The sequence below is a fragment of the Manacus candei genome, unplaced genomic scaffold (assembly GCF_025592945.1).
Source record: "Manacus candei isolate 608988 ecotype Guabito, Panama unplaced genomic scaffold, ASM2559294v1 h1tg000033l, whole genome shotgun sequence".
Taxonomy (NCBI): domain Eukaryota; kingdom Metazoa; phylum Chordata; class Aves; order Passeriformes; family Pipridae; genus Manacus; species Manacus candei.
Window position 1 is genome coordinate 11685046 of NW_026138081.1, and position 17073 is coordinate 11702118.

Genomic DNA, 17073 nt, shown 5'->3' on the forward strand with positions numbered 1-17073 from the left:
TTTGTTTTGGTTTTTTTGGTTTATTTTTGTTTGTTTGTTTGTTTGTTTTTTAAGAAATGCACACGAAAAACCATGCACAGAGTGCTTCAGGCTTGTGTTCTGGTTTATATTACCAAAAAAAAAATTCCTTTCCATATAAAAAAGCATTACAGTAGGGAATACAGGATAAATTAGCTCCACTATCTAATAAAAAGTACATTTACAGTTTTTTAAAATAGATTTCAAACATTATTTCACACGCCAGCCCTTTTCCCAGGCATTTGTGACAGTCGTTTGAGCATTAAATAACAGCCAGGAGGCAGGGATGCTGAGAGGGGCTGTGGGCTCACAAGCACAGGCTCCTCTCTACTCCATCCAAGGTACTTGGGCCATGGTCACAGTGCTACAGCAAAGGAGGCAGCAGCACAGCAGCTCTACCTGGTCTCCAGCCTGCCCAGAGCTCTCCAGCGAGCAGTGACTCTACCTTTAGCCCCTGACCCCAGACTATTCACCAGAGCTGTTAAAAACACATATAAAAATACAATTGCTTTTCCTGCCTACAGTTCTGAAAACTACTGTACAACAGAGGGGGCAGCCACATAACCAAGGGACAAAACCAACAAATTTACACACTTTGCCATACAGTGGGAGTCTGCTTTCTAGGGTTGCTAGTTCATTAAATTCCCCTGAAGGAAATTCTTTTTGCATGTTACCAACTACCACTGTCAGACTTGCACATATTGATGCTGCCTGGCCTTTGCTGGGGTTTTGAGCTATGTTTCAAGTGGCATGCGAGCCAGCCTACAGAGAGGATTTGAAGTCTTCACCTAGCAAAGAGCATCGAGGGATCAGACAAGGTAAGAGAGGAGAAACAGCTGTGCACAGCCCAGAACAACAGGTGAAGAGGAGATCCTTCTGAAGATTGAGGGACTACCATTTGGGAGAGAGGGAAAGTGAGAAAGCTAAAAACAGACAAAGCACTGAGTAAAGAATTAGGAAAGCCAAAGAGAAACAAGCCAGCAGAGATCCTATTTCAGGTGTGTATATTCAGTACTTAGTGCTCTGACTGCTTTGGTCTGGTTCCCCCAGCTCTGACGGTTTTTCCTCCCTCCCATGCCACTGTTGGCAGAAAAAGGCTTAAAGGCTTTTTTTTTTCCTTTCAACCACCCACCGTGTGCAAATTAGAGTATTTGCCTTCCAGGCTCCGACCTGAGGACTCTGCATAATAAACAAGGGGAAAGAAAAAAACTGGAGACTGGAGGAGGCAGTTCCACTTCTCTCAATAACCTCCAGCCAAATTACTGTCTCTTCTGACAGTTTTGTTCTTTCCCTGGGATTTGCTCTCCCAGAACAGTAACTGACACCAACTCCTAAGGCAGAAGAAGAGATAAGCTCACCTTCTGCTCGGCCCATTTCCTACGAGACTAGTAGATGCAGCAGATATTTCTTAAGTGCAGCACCTGCTGTCCAGTACAAATACTGCTGGGTTTTGGCTAACCAAACTGTTTTCCTTTATTAAACAACAGACCAGAATTTAATGCTACAATGCCTCATTACAAAAAGGTCCAGAGGGAAATAGTTCAGAACAGCTTTCCACAAGGTTTAATTCAACATCTGGGGCTGCTCAGCAGCCCTGGCCGCCTGTTTCATTGCTGAATATGCTGACTGCAGCATGGGGGGGCTGCAGCTCTACCTGCCCAGCCCTATCCTCCTGATGAATAAAGTGTTGTTCTCAAATGAAGAGAAAATGGAAAAACTTCTAACACCTCCTTCCTGCTCCTTAGTATCTTGATTCCCCAACTTGGATATTTAGCTAGGATCTTTGTCAGTTATGGCCTAGGCTTTCTGCTGCTTTTTCTCCCTTGCCTGTAGTCTGTGCAGTGCCACTGGGAGAGCTCAAGGGACACAGCCCCAGGGGTATAAGGGAACAGCCAGAGGATGTACCTCCTGCAGCTGCAAAGCCAGGACATGAGATTACTGTTCAGCTCCTTCCTTGCCAGAGGTTACAGCTTTCAGAAGAGCTGATTTGAGCCTGTATAAGTGTGCTCACATAATCTGAGCCTATAAAATCTGTAAAAAGACCTAAGCTAAATGAGAAACCACAGCCCTTTCTATCCTCCCCCAGGTAAATGAGTTTGGGGTCAGAGGGTGACCAGATGAACAATTAAGGCAACAGCAGTTGATGATTCCAGAGAAGAGAAACCAGCGACCTGCCTGAGTTGATATCCATGACCACTGGAGCAGCAGCTGGAGCAGTTTGTCTGCACACTGGGTGCTCTTAGAGCCTGCCTGGGGCCTCAGAAGCTCCAGCTTAATCTCTGACTAAGGTCCAGTCCCAGGCATCTTTCTCAAGTTCACTTCCAAATGATTGAGTAGATGACATGTTAGTTAAACAAAAAACTATCTCAAGGGAGGAAACACTCTCAACTAAAACAATTCTGACTTGATGATTACTTTCATCATGAGCCCATGAGAGAATCTCAGGGGAAATTCTCTGAGCAGAAATGATGCCAACAGACTGTTCCAGGCAAACAGCATGCTTGACAAACCTAAGCCTCTTCCATCCAGCACCATGACTGGACCTCCTCTTAGGGCTGGAAAGGATGTAGGAACCACTGCAAATAGTTATGCTAACAGAGCACCATAAACCATTTTTTTGCAAGTATCAAGGGAAAGGCAAAGGCTTACCAGATTTAAAGATTCTATCCTCCCCTTCTCAGGAGGGCAGCAGGTCAGTGATTCTTGAACGGACCATTATTTTTCCCAGGGGATGGGAACACAGCAGGGAACCATTTGGTCTCTTTCACAACAATGAACAATAAATCTTAGTAAAAACAGAAAGGTAGGCACCAAACTCTTGACCCTCAGCCAGCCTTAGCTGAGTCCCATTGCCAAGTTAGATCATGCTGCCCCTGCTTGGAGCTCTGGAGAAAAGCCAGCCTCACTGAAGTGCTAGACTTCTCAGACAAGTTTCACGTGACAAGGGCAAAGCTTCCACTGAAGAATCTGTGTTTTCATTCTGTGGCTGGAAATTAAACCCAGAATCACGCAAACAATGACTACCTACTTAGATGAGCCATCACCACTTGTTTCAAACCCACCTGGATAATCAAGGCTAACCTGTTGCCTTATCCAGTCCCTTGTGTGTCTATTCTTCAGTCCTTTGCTGTCTAAAGCACGATGAAGTCGTGCATGGTAGGCTCAGCCTTGTGGAAGAGGCAGCTGTGCTCATCCTCCCACGCCCCCTCCACTGGCTCCATCAGTCTCTAGTGCAATCAGCTGTGCTGGGCTCCTGCTCCACGGCTGCTGCGGGTGGCTCTGGGCAAGGGTCCGGTGTACAGTGTAGTGCACATCACCTCAAAGTTCCAGCCCCTGAAGTACAATCCTTTTGGTCATTCATATATTACAACCCCCTTTTTTCCTTTTTTTTTTTTTCCCCTCCCTATCCCATTTTAAAAAAAATAAAGTTTTTTGGGTGTTTTCAGATTTTGTTTCTTCTGATTTTCCTTCTTTCTTCTGAATATGTGGGGAACATGGTGGTCCATGGGCCATTTCTTATTGGATCCCTCGAAAGAGACACATAGCAAAAATCATGGCGAACAGCTGGGAAGAGGTGGGGAAGAAGAGGGCAAAACCAAAACAGAGTCAGCTGAATCTTCCATAAAATCAGCAAAGCCCCCCCCCCCCCCCAGCCCTGGGACCACCCCCATTGCTCCCTCCTGACCAGCAGTCAGTGATGCAGTGAGGGGGACCCTTCTTACCACTCAGGGGAGGCTGTGGCAAAACTTTTTTTCCTAAAGGTGATCCCTCCCTTCTTTCCGCTGCTCCCCACACCTCCCCATGCCACGCCCACTCCTTTCCCCTGCCCCGCCCTGTTCAAACTGTTAGTGGCTACGGCAGCAGCCTTGTTTTATTCCCAAACTGCCCTTGGTGTCACAGCAGAGCAGGTTCCACAATCCCCCCTCTGTACATCATTGCCACTGCCTGGGATGGGCACAGCACAGACTTTGCGGGAGGCTGCTCGGGCTCTCTGCCCAGGTCCCTCTCCTTTGCACAAGACAGGGGACTGCAAAAGCACCCAGCCTTGCCCCTGCAATGCCACAGGGACATCACTTCTGGGCTAATACCATGTCTGGTGGAAGCCTGTTGCTCAGAAATATCACCAAAGAGCCAGGTAGTAACGCAGGACAGTGGCTCTGTGGCCAATAGAGTTTCAGGCTCTAAACAGAAGCTTTTAAAGCAAAGGCAGAGTTTGAACCTGTTAACCAAGTGACAGATCAGTCAGCTTTGGGGTGCTGCTGCAATGAGGGCAGTGACAGTGGGGCCTGGAGCAAGCGTTGGGTTCCCAAAGCCCCTGTGGCCAGCATGGCAGGGATGAGCTCTGTGGCTGGCCTAGCACAAGGTGGCACTCCAAGCGTGTGGCACCGGTTATTTCCTTGCCTTTTTGTGTCAAAGGATCAAGCACCCATCTCTTTCCAGGCAATTAAACCCACAAGTTGATGACCTCCACTTTGCCAGAGTACCTTCCCCTGGCAAGGGGAGCACCTGCCTCTCTGCCTCACTGCTGGACATCTACTGACACTGCTTTCCTTATTGTCAAACAACAGTAAGTACCTCAATAGCCAACACTCCGATGGCAAGGGCTCCTGCAAGGTACACGTAGGTCTCAAAGGAGTTCAGGATCACAGTGTAGCAGCCCTAGGAAAGACAAAACATGATGAGACACACCTGAGCAGTACATTGCATTGTTCTTACAACATAGCCCTCATTAGAACATGAGATGCTCTCAGACCCAGGCACCCAGGCACCACAAGCATGGCTCCCTCTCACCACCTCACCCAGCCCCAAAGCACAGGAGGCAGAGACCCACAGGACAGTGCTGGGGAGGGGCAGGTTTTGCTGTAGTGTGATGGGGGTGTTTTACACCCACAGTCCCTCACTGACCAAGAGAAACTGTGAGTTCTTGCAGGGCAGCACAGAGAGGAACTCCATCTGCAAAGGACAGAGATTAACCACAGAGGGAAGGACACTCAGGGCAGGTGACAGACAACCCAGGCTGGCTACAGAAAAGGATGACATTTAAAGCCAAGGCAGGAGATTCTTGAATCTTCTCTCACAGCCAGCAGCTCTTTAGCAGCTCAGGACCTTTTCTCTGTGTCTTCCCCCAAAAGACCATGGCTGAACACCTACTGATCTTCTGGCTATAGAAGAATTTCATTAACAACTCATGTCCATCCACTATGGCAATTCTTCCACTTATGAAGCATAGCCACCATCATCTTTAATGTAATTTATTATTGTTCACACAATTAACAGCTGGTAGATCTTCCTGCAAAGGTTTCAGGATGTTTCTGGAAATCATCAGCTTATCCTGGCCTCAGTTCTCCCAGCCTAAAATTCCAACCCACTGGGAAATTTCCGCAAACAGGACACACAAAAAGCAAAAAGTAGACTGGAGTGCAAAAAGTAGCTTCCTCTCCACTGGGAATATACTTCACATATACATTTTAATCCCATGTATACTGCTGGGAAGTTTCAGTCACCTGATTTTTTCCTTCCACCTGTAATGAAAGTGTCTGAACTGCAAAGACAGCACAAAGTTATGTACTGGTGTTCATGCCAGGTCCTGCTCACTGTGAGTGAGGCTCAACCAGCAGAGAGCAAAGGAGAGCATGGAGAGCATCCGCTCATGAGGCTGATCCACAGGTCCCAGACCACCAGCTTTAGCTGACCTGTTAAAGCCATGCTCTTGTCAATGTGAGACCACTCAGCACCAGCTCTATTCCGGCCATGTTTCAGTCAAATTTCCAAAGAAAAGCATCCAGCCCAGCAACAAAATGTTTGTGTGCTTGCCAGAACTCCAACTTTAACCCAACCTCCAGCATGCTCTGCTCAGCTGGCTATAAACAGGGGTAAACACAAGGGCAGAGAGCACTGTCCTATCAGCATGGTGTCCTAAGAGCCTGACTTTGCTCCAGGAATCCCTCAATTCAGCCATCAGTTGCTTGGGATTGCCTCTCTTATTTTACACAAGTGCACTACTGTGTACTTGATGGCACTTCACTGTGCACATGGCATCTCCCACCAACCCTCTGTGGTGGCATGGGCTTGCAGGAAACCTTCCCTTTCCATGGGAGTGGTTAGCCTCAGCATCACCACTCGGGGAAAACTTTAACCCTCTTTCTCAAAATATATTTCTCTTTCCTGCCCCACTATCTGTCATCTCTCTCCTCCCCATCTACTCACAGTAATCAGACCTGGCAGAAGCAGCACAGTGCTGTCTGCTATGATCTCTCACCCAGGGTGCCTTTGCCAACCATTTCCAGCTGCCAGCCAAGGAAGAGTTCATACACTGCTTCCAAACTCCTTTACTCTCTTTCACAATCTGCTATCAAGTGCTGAAAAGAGGACGACTGCTTAGTCTGGAGAGAGAAGGAGGCTTGTACATAGGGTCAGTACAGAGCTCAGTTGGCTTATTAATGCTGAGGCGAACACAATCAGGAGCTTTGCTAGAAAGTTTCTTAAGCACCATGTCTTGGTGACATTGTAGGGAAACATGACTGTAGAATGTGTCAATGGGATGAACTGTCTTGTTCCAGTCTAGTATTGTGAAAAATTGCTAAGTTGAGAGGCCTGGCAAAAGAATCATAGAATAGAACCACAGAATGGTTGGGGTTAGAAAGGACCTTAAAGATCACCCTAAAAATCCAATTCATTTGTTACAGTCAGGGACACCTTCCACTAGACCAAAGCCCTATCCAACCTGGCCTTGAACATTTCCAGGGATGGTGTGTCCACAACTTTCTCTGGACAACCTTTTTCAGTGTCTCATCACCCTCACAGTTAACAATTTCTTCCTTTCTATCTAATCTAAAACTCTCAGCTTGAGGCCATTCCCCCTTGTCCTATCACTACATGCCCATGTAAAAAGTCCCTCTCTAGCTTTCTTGGTAGGCTCCCTGTAGATACTGGAAGACTGCTATAACAAATGCCTTTTTTCTACTGTAAAGAGTAAAGAAGCAGAGAAATAAAGTTTTCCAACACTTGTCTTCCTTGGAAAACAGCCATGGTTTTCTGTGGCTGTTTAACTCTTGATCTCTTGATTGCATATGTTGATTAGGAGTCTTTGTGAACTAAATTGGAGCCACTAATGCAGCCAGTAAGAGTCAGGTCCAACCCATCCTCGCTGACCTGTGCTGGCTTGCTAATTAACTTCTCAGAGGTAGTTCTGACCTTCAGAAACACAATAAAACTTGATCTAAATTTCCACCTCACCTTTCAATCTCATATGAAAATCTTCATATTAAGCACAACATGAATTTAGCAGTGGGATTTTCAAAATCAGACATATGCCGTCACTTCAAGATCTGTCAGCAGAAGTGTAATTAGGATGTGAGGTACAGTCAGGACGTGTCAGATTCACTGGCTACCCATGACCACTGCAGCCATCTCTCTGCCCACTGTGAAAGTCCTTTTCCTAGTGTTTGGCCTCCCTTACCTGTCGGTTCTGAAACCTCTCGATGCCTGTGAGGCAAGCTTCCTTGTTGACAAACATCCCCTCCCGGCTCTGGAGCTCTCGCTGACAACAAGCCTCCGGTGTCATCTTTTCCAAAGAGGAGTGTGGAAGATGAGGGATAGCTTCAAAATCTTCTGGCCCGTTCACTCCACAGCAGGCAAACTAGGGAGAGGCATAGAGAAGAAAGGAAGACAGAATTGATGCTTAGCTCTGAAAGCAGGTACAAGAAATCTACCAAAGATCTATTCTTGTAGGGATCAAAGCTTTAGCCAAAGCAGAGACAAAACAACTATTGTTTCCAAGAAAGTGGGTTGTGCTTGTACCTTGGAGCTTCTGCTTCATCAAAGTCTTTATAAAAAGTCCCACTGTTTCCATGTTGTACTGTAGATTCTAAGGTACTACTGAGAGTATTGCCACAAACTACACAGGGCTTTGGAGCATATCCAGAATGACTTGCTTGAGATCACCCAGCAAGTCTGTAAGGGAGCCAGCAGTACAATCCAGGCTCTCATTCTCTCCATAGCTAATGGCCAGGATTGTTGCTGCTCAAAGGCACTGCTAGGTGATTCAAGTAAGGTCTCTCTTTAGGATTCCAGTCAGGTCCTTTTTAAGGATTCAAGTCATACTCTGTCTCCTTTCTGTCAGCAAAAGGAAATGTCTTTATTATAGTCCTGAATCAGCATGAAGAGCAGCAATCATCTTTTCCTTTTAAGATTAAAATTGACTTTTCATCCACAGAGCCTGACATCCTGCTTTTCACCCCTGAAGAGATAACACCATGGGGTGTACTGAGCACTAAGCTCACATGTGTACACACACACACACACACACACACACACAGAACTTCTTGTGGTAAGTAATAACAACTGCAATTCCAATGACAGTCAACCTGTAACCTTCCCAATTAGTAGTGTAATAACAAAGTCAATTTTGATGGCTAATATTTTTATAGTGAAAATATGTCATTAGGTACACTCCTGCCTAAACTGCCACCTACCAACTCATTTCACAAGAGCTAACAAAAGAGCATTAGTTAGCACAAGTTTTTGGCTGCTAGGTTGGAATAGTTCTGAAGTAGTCTGAAAAGTGAAAGGCCCAGAATAAATGCAGTGATATTCAGTTGCAGGCACCTCCACTGCTTTCTGTGCCCACTGTTTGAAACCTGGGGGTACCCAGTCAGGTCAAATGTCTTGGGCTTTGGCAAAACACAAGGGCTGATACAGTCAGTGGGAGTGTCTCGGGACTGGTGGCAGCTCCATCTGAGAAAGATTGGCTGCAAGCCAAATTCTCACCTCCCTCCAACCACTGCCACAAGCCCTGGTGCCAGGCTTGACACAGCAGGATGGTGAGAGCAGGCTGGCCCTGGGTGAGCTGAGGGTGCGGGCTGAGCACCGTGTTGGTGGCCATTGACCATGGGCAGCATGAAACTGGCATGGTCTGACTTACTGTGATCATAACAGAGTTCCAGGTGGAAGAGAAGACATCTGTGTCGTTGTTCCTCTGGTAATGCTTCTTCAGCTCCTTGGTGAAAAACTCTCTGGTCAGCTGAAATGCACAGACAGGTGGAAATGTAAAGGCTACTGCCAACACCTTTCCCAAACACTTCCCAAAGCTCCTTTCTCTGAATGCAGGGGGTTCTTTCGTTGTTTTAGGTTTGTTCTTTGTTTTGCTAACCTCAGAGAAGAAACATGGGAAAAACCACTGGCTGAACCATAACTATATCCAGGGTGAAAGGTACCCGTTGAATAAAACTGTTGCTCATTAAAATCAGGGATTGAATCATACCTGTACTTCTAGGATAATGTTGACACTTAAAGGTTAGTTGGTTTGGTTTTGGGTTTGGTTTTTTGTTTGTTTTTTAATTTTCAGCCTTATTTGAAAGTATTTCATAAATTGAAACAGACCTAAATCAGATTTTAGAACTGTTTTCAAATCTACATTGAAATAGTAGTTTCACTTACTGTGCCTTATGAGATCTGTAACTAAATCACAATTTTCCCCCCACTTTTCATTCAAACCAGTTAACTTCCTATTAACAACATGGGAGCTGCTCTGAATTTACTTCCATGTGTGAGAGAGCAGAATGAAGTCCTAATATGAAACTTTCTGGGAATGAAAAGGAAGTAAAAAACATATAACAAATAGAAAATATTAAAGTCAGCTTATGAATCAGAAAAAACACCATTTCCCTGACAATGCTATAGATTAGTTAAACTAACCCATTAGTTAAACTACCCCACTAAGCCATATGAAGAAAAAAACCCTCTTTATATTTCCAGGGCTTAGATAATTTGAACATTTTTCCTAAGGCCAGCAATATAAATGCGTGGAATTTCATTTATTCCTGTTTACACTTACAGTAAAATAGAAGAAATGCACAAACAATTTGGCTCAGAGTCTTCTCAAAAAGTTAGACACCTTGAAATTACATTTACTTAGGATCACTCTCTGGAGGAATAGTAAATATAAAATCCTAATAGTCTTGTTAAACTGAACACTCCAGTTCAATCTTGCTGCCTTTCTGTCAGTTCAAGATGAAAACCTCAAGAAATCTCCTTTTCAGATACCCAATAGGTCTTGACTTGTGTGGTCCCTTCTTCAAAATAGCTTATGATTTGTGATCCACACAGAAAAATCTTCTGCCATTTGCAAAGCTGCAGTGAAGGGGACTGGACTTGGCTGGCTACAGCACTGCTCTAATGTTGCATATTTGCAGGATCAGGAATTAAGCTGCCTGAAAAATACCCTTTTTACTCCCCCCTGTTGTTCATACAGTGCTGCTGACGCAGTAACATATACTGCTACAAGCTGGTTTCAGGTTGTTGATATGCAACGTGAAATATCACACATACACATACATATGTATGAAGTCTATGGGTGGGCACAAAAGCACAAGCACAAAATTGTTTGTTTCTGTTGCAACCGACAAAATCTAAGGAAAAAAAGAGAAGGCTGTGGTGACTTTTTAAAAGACCCCGAATATCACTTAATATTAACTTCTCTTTTACAAATACAAATGAAGGCCAAATTTAATGACTACATCAATACTGGGTAAAACTTTGTCACAAATACTTGAATCATACAGGTAGCTCAATCTCATTACCTTTTAATTAGATATGCTGCTAAATTCCTAAATGACTTATTTGGGACAGATATTAACTCATTTTTTTTGCTTTTGAATATTAAAATACCAGAGACACGGCATTTTTGCTTTGGGAATTTGGTGCACTGAGGGAGGGTCAGGTTAGAAGAAGCTGAAATACATCCTCAGTATTCTCCTTTCCTTTCCTTTCACTGTGTACTTTATCCACACACAATCCAACCCTGCAGAGAGCAGCACATTTTTTTGATGCTTGTCTGTTCCTGAAGCACAGTCTTTGAAACTGATACTACCATTGGTAATAATCCCAGTTGGCTGCCTTTGTCGGGGTCTAAAACAAAAGAGTAATTTAAATATAAAGTGAAACTTTTATTTTGACAGCAGCAATCCCAGAGGAAATTGTTCAGAGTTTGTGTGTGATTTTTACGACGCTTGGCCTAAAACAGAGCCGTGTGCTGGAAGGGTAAGTTTACCAGGAAAATAACTGATTCTATTTTGTTGCCCTTAAACTGCTTGTTCCAAATATCTGAAGTTCAGAAAAATGTGACAACAGAAAAAAAAAGAGGACAATAAAATAAGACAGTTCTACAGCCATGCCCATGGCATCCCTCTCACTGAAACTAGTAGCAGCCCTGAGGAAGTCTATGCACATTGGAGTGCTATGGCAAGAACCATTCAGAAGGCAGCAAAGGACCTACTAATAAAACTAGATCTTTGCACATACTTGGAACAACACAATTGTACCAGCCACAGCCATGAACAATAAGGAGCTGTTCAGCTGTGTTTTTCTCTCACTGTTCTGGGGGTGACGCCTCCAGTACAACACATCCGTGCATACATTTACATGCCAGTGAATGAAGTGTGGCTGTTTTGTCACACTGGTTCAAGAAATGGCTTGGCTGGGATCAGTGCAGCCAGATGAAGGGGGCTTAGAAAAAGGAGGGCATTTCTGCACAACACAGGCATGCATGCATGCTGGCACTGCCCAGGAAGGGCACAACCTTCTCATGCAGTGCTCTGTTTAAGAATACTGAATGCTGTGCAAGAAGCTGCCTTCGCAGTGCCTGCTTGTAAAACAGGACCCACTCCTATCCATCTGCATTGGCCTGGAGCATCCTGATGTTTGTGACACAGTACAGTGCTTGTAGGTACAGTCATCAGTGCTGCACTTCTCACTTCCGCAGTGCCTTCCATTGGAGAGACCTCCATCCACCCAACTGAGGAAGGTTCATGTTCTTTAGCTTTTACCTCATGTCTGAGGAAATAGACGTATCAGGAACCAAAGCGACTTGCTTATTAAATGTTAGAACTGCAGTTAAAAATCCAAATTCCATCCAAAGGCCTACCACTGGACTCTTCTGCTCCCAACATTCCATTTTCTTGATGCTAAAACAATCCACTAAGAGTAAAATATCCCTCCAGGTTTTTTCCCATCCAGACCTCTGAAGGGCATAGAAAAAGCAATTCCTATACATAGAGTCAATTTGATCATTCATAGCATCTCTCTAGTGTTCATGGAAGTCATTATTTTATGGGGGAACTTATAGATGAAAAAGGGTTCTCCACCCTCCCCAAAATCTCCTTTTCAAAGGAAGAGAAAGTCTGGAAATCCCATAGCTGATTAACAGTAGCCTTCCTCTTCAAAGAAAGTTTTTAAACAGTTCATTGGAAGTGCAGCTGGACTTGCAGATGGCAGTAGCTCACCATCGCAAACACCACTTTCACTCACTCCACCACCACACTCTGCTTCACTGACTCTTCCTCTAATGTGAAATCTCAGCAGAAAACGTCTCTTTTTTCCTATATTTTTGTCTCTTAATTTCTTTCACTCCCTCAGCAATTAATAATTTAACTCTGCTGAGTGTTTGGGAGCTGGTTTGGATGTAAAACACTATATAGGAAAAAGCTGCACTGAACATTATCTGCAAAGCAAACAGGTAAAGTGTATCTTTTTTCTCATTCTACTCACCCAGTGGACCATAGCCATATGGACTGGTGCAATGATCATCCCAGAATCCTCCTAGGTAAGTTTCCAAGAAATTCAGGTTGCCTAAATGTGCATTTACCACCTCATGCCTTGAAAGTAATTTGTTTTGTAAGCAAGAGAAAAGCACATCTGAACTTGAACCTAAATTGTTACTGTGAAAAATTCTTCCCGACACAGGGTGACTGGAAGACCACCTCTGTCCCTATGGACATCCTGCTCAGCCATCTAGCCTCACCCTAACCCCAAGGCGACAGCAAAATTGGCCACAAGTAGTTACAAAGCCAGAGAAGCTACCACCAAAATACGTTGCAACACCAAAACAAGGGGTATTTTTTTCAGAACAAACCTGAGGAGAGAACAAACCACAAGAATTTGCAGACCGAGTTTGACTTCTGCACAGAGCCATCTATGTTGGGATCTGACGTTCTTCATTCCTTCCCATTTAAGCCCTTCCTGTCAGTCATTCTGACAGAGTGGGAAGGTGATGATACAAACAAGAAGATAAACTCAAGAAAGATAGAAGTTTGTTCCTCTTCAAGTTTTATCTCGCAAAACACCGTCATATGCCACAGTAGAATAGCCACTGTGACCTTATCTTGTAAGATAACATGTCCTTACATGTCCTGTGGCTCCCATGGGAGTGGAAAGTACTGATACTTTGCCCAGGAGCAGGTTGTAAGTGAGGAGAACACAGAACACAGCCACCCTGCACTCAGGACTTGCAGCACGATGGGCAGTTTCTTGTACCTTTTACCAGTTTCTGAGACAGAAGATGAGAGTGGGAGCTGTCAGTTGCCAGTCATTCCCTGATCCCCAGGAAGCGTATTCTCTCTGTCATGAAGCTTATATCTGGGCCTGCAGGGCATTTCTATGTGTGTGGTCAGCTACTTGTACTGAACCAAAGGAACTGTCTAAACCAGCAGAATGGCCAGAATACACCAGACCCCCCCGTGCTGCAACATATTTATGAAGCGATAGCTGTTCCTATGAGGGCATGGTCTCAAAACCTAAGCTGGAATGGGGCACCCACTCTGTGTGCAGAGTGCCATTCCTTCCCCACTGCCTTCAGATCTGAGGCAAAGACAAAAAAACCCAGTTTATAAAGGGAAAAATATCCTCTCACTACCTCCCCCCAAGCGCATCCTACAAACACCATGCTGTCTTGCCGTGAGCTTCCTAAGTCTTGATTCTTTTGTATCAAAAGCTTTTGATATGAATAAAATTAAAAGTATATCTTGGTTCAAGAAAAGCATCATTATACATGGCCCTTCTATGCTCATACCATATTTCTCTCACGTTCAGTACAGAAAATGTGCTGTATGTTCTCATACTACCAGTGGAGGCCAGATAAACAAAATAAATACTAACAGTCACAAGTGACCACCTCTACTGACCAATCTACTTTCACACCCATCACTCAGAGAAGGATGGACCTAGTTCAGTCAGGCTCTTCCTTGGCATATGTGAACACACAAATACACAAACCTTTGCTGTTTAGAGAAAGAAATGAGACTGTGGTTACTACTAGTGTAGTAAAAGTCTACTACTAGCACAGGGGAGGGATGATGGCCATTTAATAATACGCATAGCAGCAGAGTAGAGTAAGGCTACATCACATGAAGCTTTGGAGAGAAGGACTAAACTCTAAGTAGGGCAATATGCAAGGGAACCACTGATGGGACTGAAAACTGGACATAGGGAGACTTGCTTAGGGCAGGTCAGGAAGGATATCTTGCAAGCAGCATTGATAGAAGTCTGGTGAACATTACAATATGAAAATTCAAGAAGGAATATGATTAGAAGATTCTCAAGAGAGCTTTTGCACTGCACAGCAAGCATTGGCTTTCCTGGTAAAACAGGAGTTTTCACCATTAATAGTAATATTAAACACATGCTATATTGAAAGAAAAATAGTTGCCTTTAAGGTTAGTGTGACTCTATTATAAAGGTTCTTCGTGATGGAATGTTCAACTGTTTGGCTGCAAGAGAGTCTGGAAGACCCTAAAAGACCCAAAAAACTTGAGGAATAAGTAGCCCCCTGGTGCATGCAAACTATCCACACTGCACAGTCCAGGTTAGTTAGCATTCCCTGCTTTCTGGCAGTTCTGCAGACTGGTGGTAGCAATGAAGCAAGTTTGCTGGTATTTGAAACAATCAGTTGCTCTACAAACAAATCAACCACCATCTAACACCATGCTCCAGTTGTGTACAATCCCACTGGAGTTCAGTTTGCCCACCATTGGATACTTACATTTTCTCTGAAGATAAAAGCCAGGATTGCAGCTGAAAGCTCTGCCAGGAAGATTAACAAAATAAACATGAAGAACTGGAAAAGAGAAGATAAACAAAAAAGCACAGACAGCATTATATGTGAGCAATAGGTAGTAGGAATACAGAGTTTTGCTAATCACCGAAGGGATGGAAAAAATAACTGAGGAAATTTTTTTCCCCTGACAATTAAAAAAAAACTATGAGACAGTCACGTGGAGCACACACAGTCCCTCTCTGATCTCATCACAGGACATGGGAGCTTGTAATGCTTTTGCCTGCTTCTAATGAAGCAAATAAGGCTACAGAACCTGTAGCATCCCCTGATAAATCTGCACCAGGTTAAAACAGTAAGGCCTACTTCGATGGAAGAAGTTATATAATTGTAGACATGCTCATACTGGGTTAAACTGTCCTGACACAAGTGCATGCATCACATGCATATGCAGACACACCCTTCATCACAATATAAACAACACAATTTTACTGTGATATGATCACATCTAATTTTGTATGGAGGGAGGCAGTGGGATATATACTCAAATATTTAAACCTGTCCCCAAAAATGGACTCTATTTAGAGTATTCCTCATTTAAGGACAAAATTAGCCTTGGTTAATATCTCCCTCCACACAATGGGATTGCACTGAGTTAAGTAATAACCACACAGAACCTGTACAGAAAGTTGATAACACAGCATAAGAATTACATTTGATAATGGAAGAATCATCCGTGTTTTGTATAGTATCCAAAGTGTGCATATTCATATCCTTAAATTAAGGGCACACTGCAGACTTGAAAGAAAGCACAGCTAGAAGATTAAGTGGTAGTAAAAGAGAAACAGGCATCCAGTCTGAAGTAAAACCATTACACTTATGTCATCATAATTTTAGGAAAAAGAAAGGAAAGCAAAACAGAGAGGCATGTGGCTGTTCATCTTAAACTATATTTCATCCTGTTGCCCTTGCACCTTTCTGCTGCTTCAATCTAAAAAGTCTGGTTTTCAGTCTTACTTACAGGCACCTTGTTTCGGTGATGTTACCAAGCCCGAGTGATTCACTGTGCCTGCACCACCCACCCCACAGAATTAAATCAGATACACTTAAGAGGTCTCATCCTCAAAAAGAATGACATCTTGCTGCGAGGGTGCTGTTCCCTTATCTACCCAGAGCATTCAGGTGCTGCGGAGTGTTTCCTAGCCAGGAGTGCTGGGATTCCTGCAGGCTCCCACCTCAGATCCTTCTGCCTGGCGGCACACAGGTAGAGGCACAACTCAAGTAGAGAGGAAAAGAATGTTGAAGGGAACAAATCTCCCAGAGCAGGAGAGCCCTCAGTAACATCAAAGAGCTCAGGACTCTGCCTGTCCTTGGGACCAGTTCTCAGTTACCTTGATGTTTCATGTTTGATGCTGCTTCAGACCATATGAAACAGTAAAAAGAATAGGCAGTGATGCACCCTCTAACATTCTTAAAACAGCAAATGTTGGTGCTGAGGAACAGCTATGGGAGCAGAGCAGAAAGTGGCTAGGGCTCACGTTCTCTCCCACAATGGCATTTATTTCCATTCTCGTACACAAAATAGAGGGCTTGAGGAACAATAAGTCTGAACCAGATGGACATTTTTTATGATTTTATAGCCAGAAAGAGAAATTACCATTTGAGAGTCAGCCTGTCAAAAGTTCAAACATGCCAAGAATTAGCCCACAGACTCAGATTTTATAAAACTGAGTGAATGTTAAGAAATTAATTCAGATTTTGGCATTGTGTGAGAAAAACAGAAGTGAACAGAGAACCCTGTAAGATTGCATCACATGGAGGGTAATAAACGTGTTACATGTTACCAACAAAGGTGGATGAAGCAACAAGTGAAAATAGGAAGAGAAGTCTGGACAGTTGTAGAAGGTCTTTCTGAAACAGCAGGCAGAAAGGGCCACAAGTACCACTGTGATCCCCAAGCTACGATTTATAAACAGTGTCTGAAAGGCTGTGCATTGTGCACTTTGGTGATGGAGACAGAATTCAAACTACCTGTTGGAATGTGCAAAATGTTGTTTTGTTAACAATTATCAGGGCCGTAAGTGATTTTTCCCCACTGGAAAAGTGCACACACCACCCTGTCCCATTTGTCTTCCTGCTTTGCAGTGGAAACAAAAGAAAAGGAGCCTGGGCTCAAATGACAAAACAAGAAAATCAGATGAGCAGGGACTTTGGTTTCCAACAAAATT

The 17073-nt window shown here is 43.9% G+C and overlaps 1 protein-coding gene across 6 annotated transcripts in view; it reads right to left on the reverse strand.

The window, feature by feature from the left end:
- Nucleotides 1–85: 85 nt before the first annotated feature.
- TSPAN18 (tetraspanin 18) overlaps nt 86–17073 on the reverse strand; it is a 120793-nt gene continuing 103805 nt past the window's right edge. For all 6 annotated transcript variants that reach the window (XM_051791757.1, XM_051791756.1, XM_051791752.1 and 3 more), the window contains 5 exons: nt 14834–14908; nt 8942–9040; nt 7478–7657; nt 4594–4677; nt 86–3582 (listed from right to left, as the gene is read on the reverse strand). In XM_051791757.1, coding sequence (XP_051647717.1) covers nt 3535–3582; nt 4594–4677; nt 7478–7657; nt 8942–9040; nt 14834–14908 — 486 coding nt within the window. In that variant the 3' untranslated portion in view covers nt 86–3534. The remainder of the gene's footprint in view (nt 3583–4593; nt 4678–7477; nt 7658–8941; nt 9041–14833; nt 14909–17073) is intronic.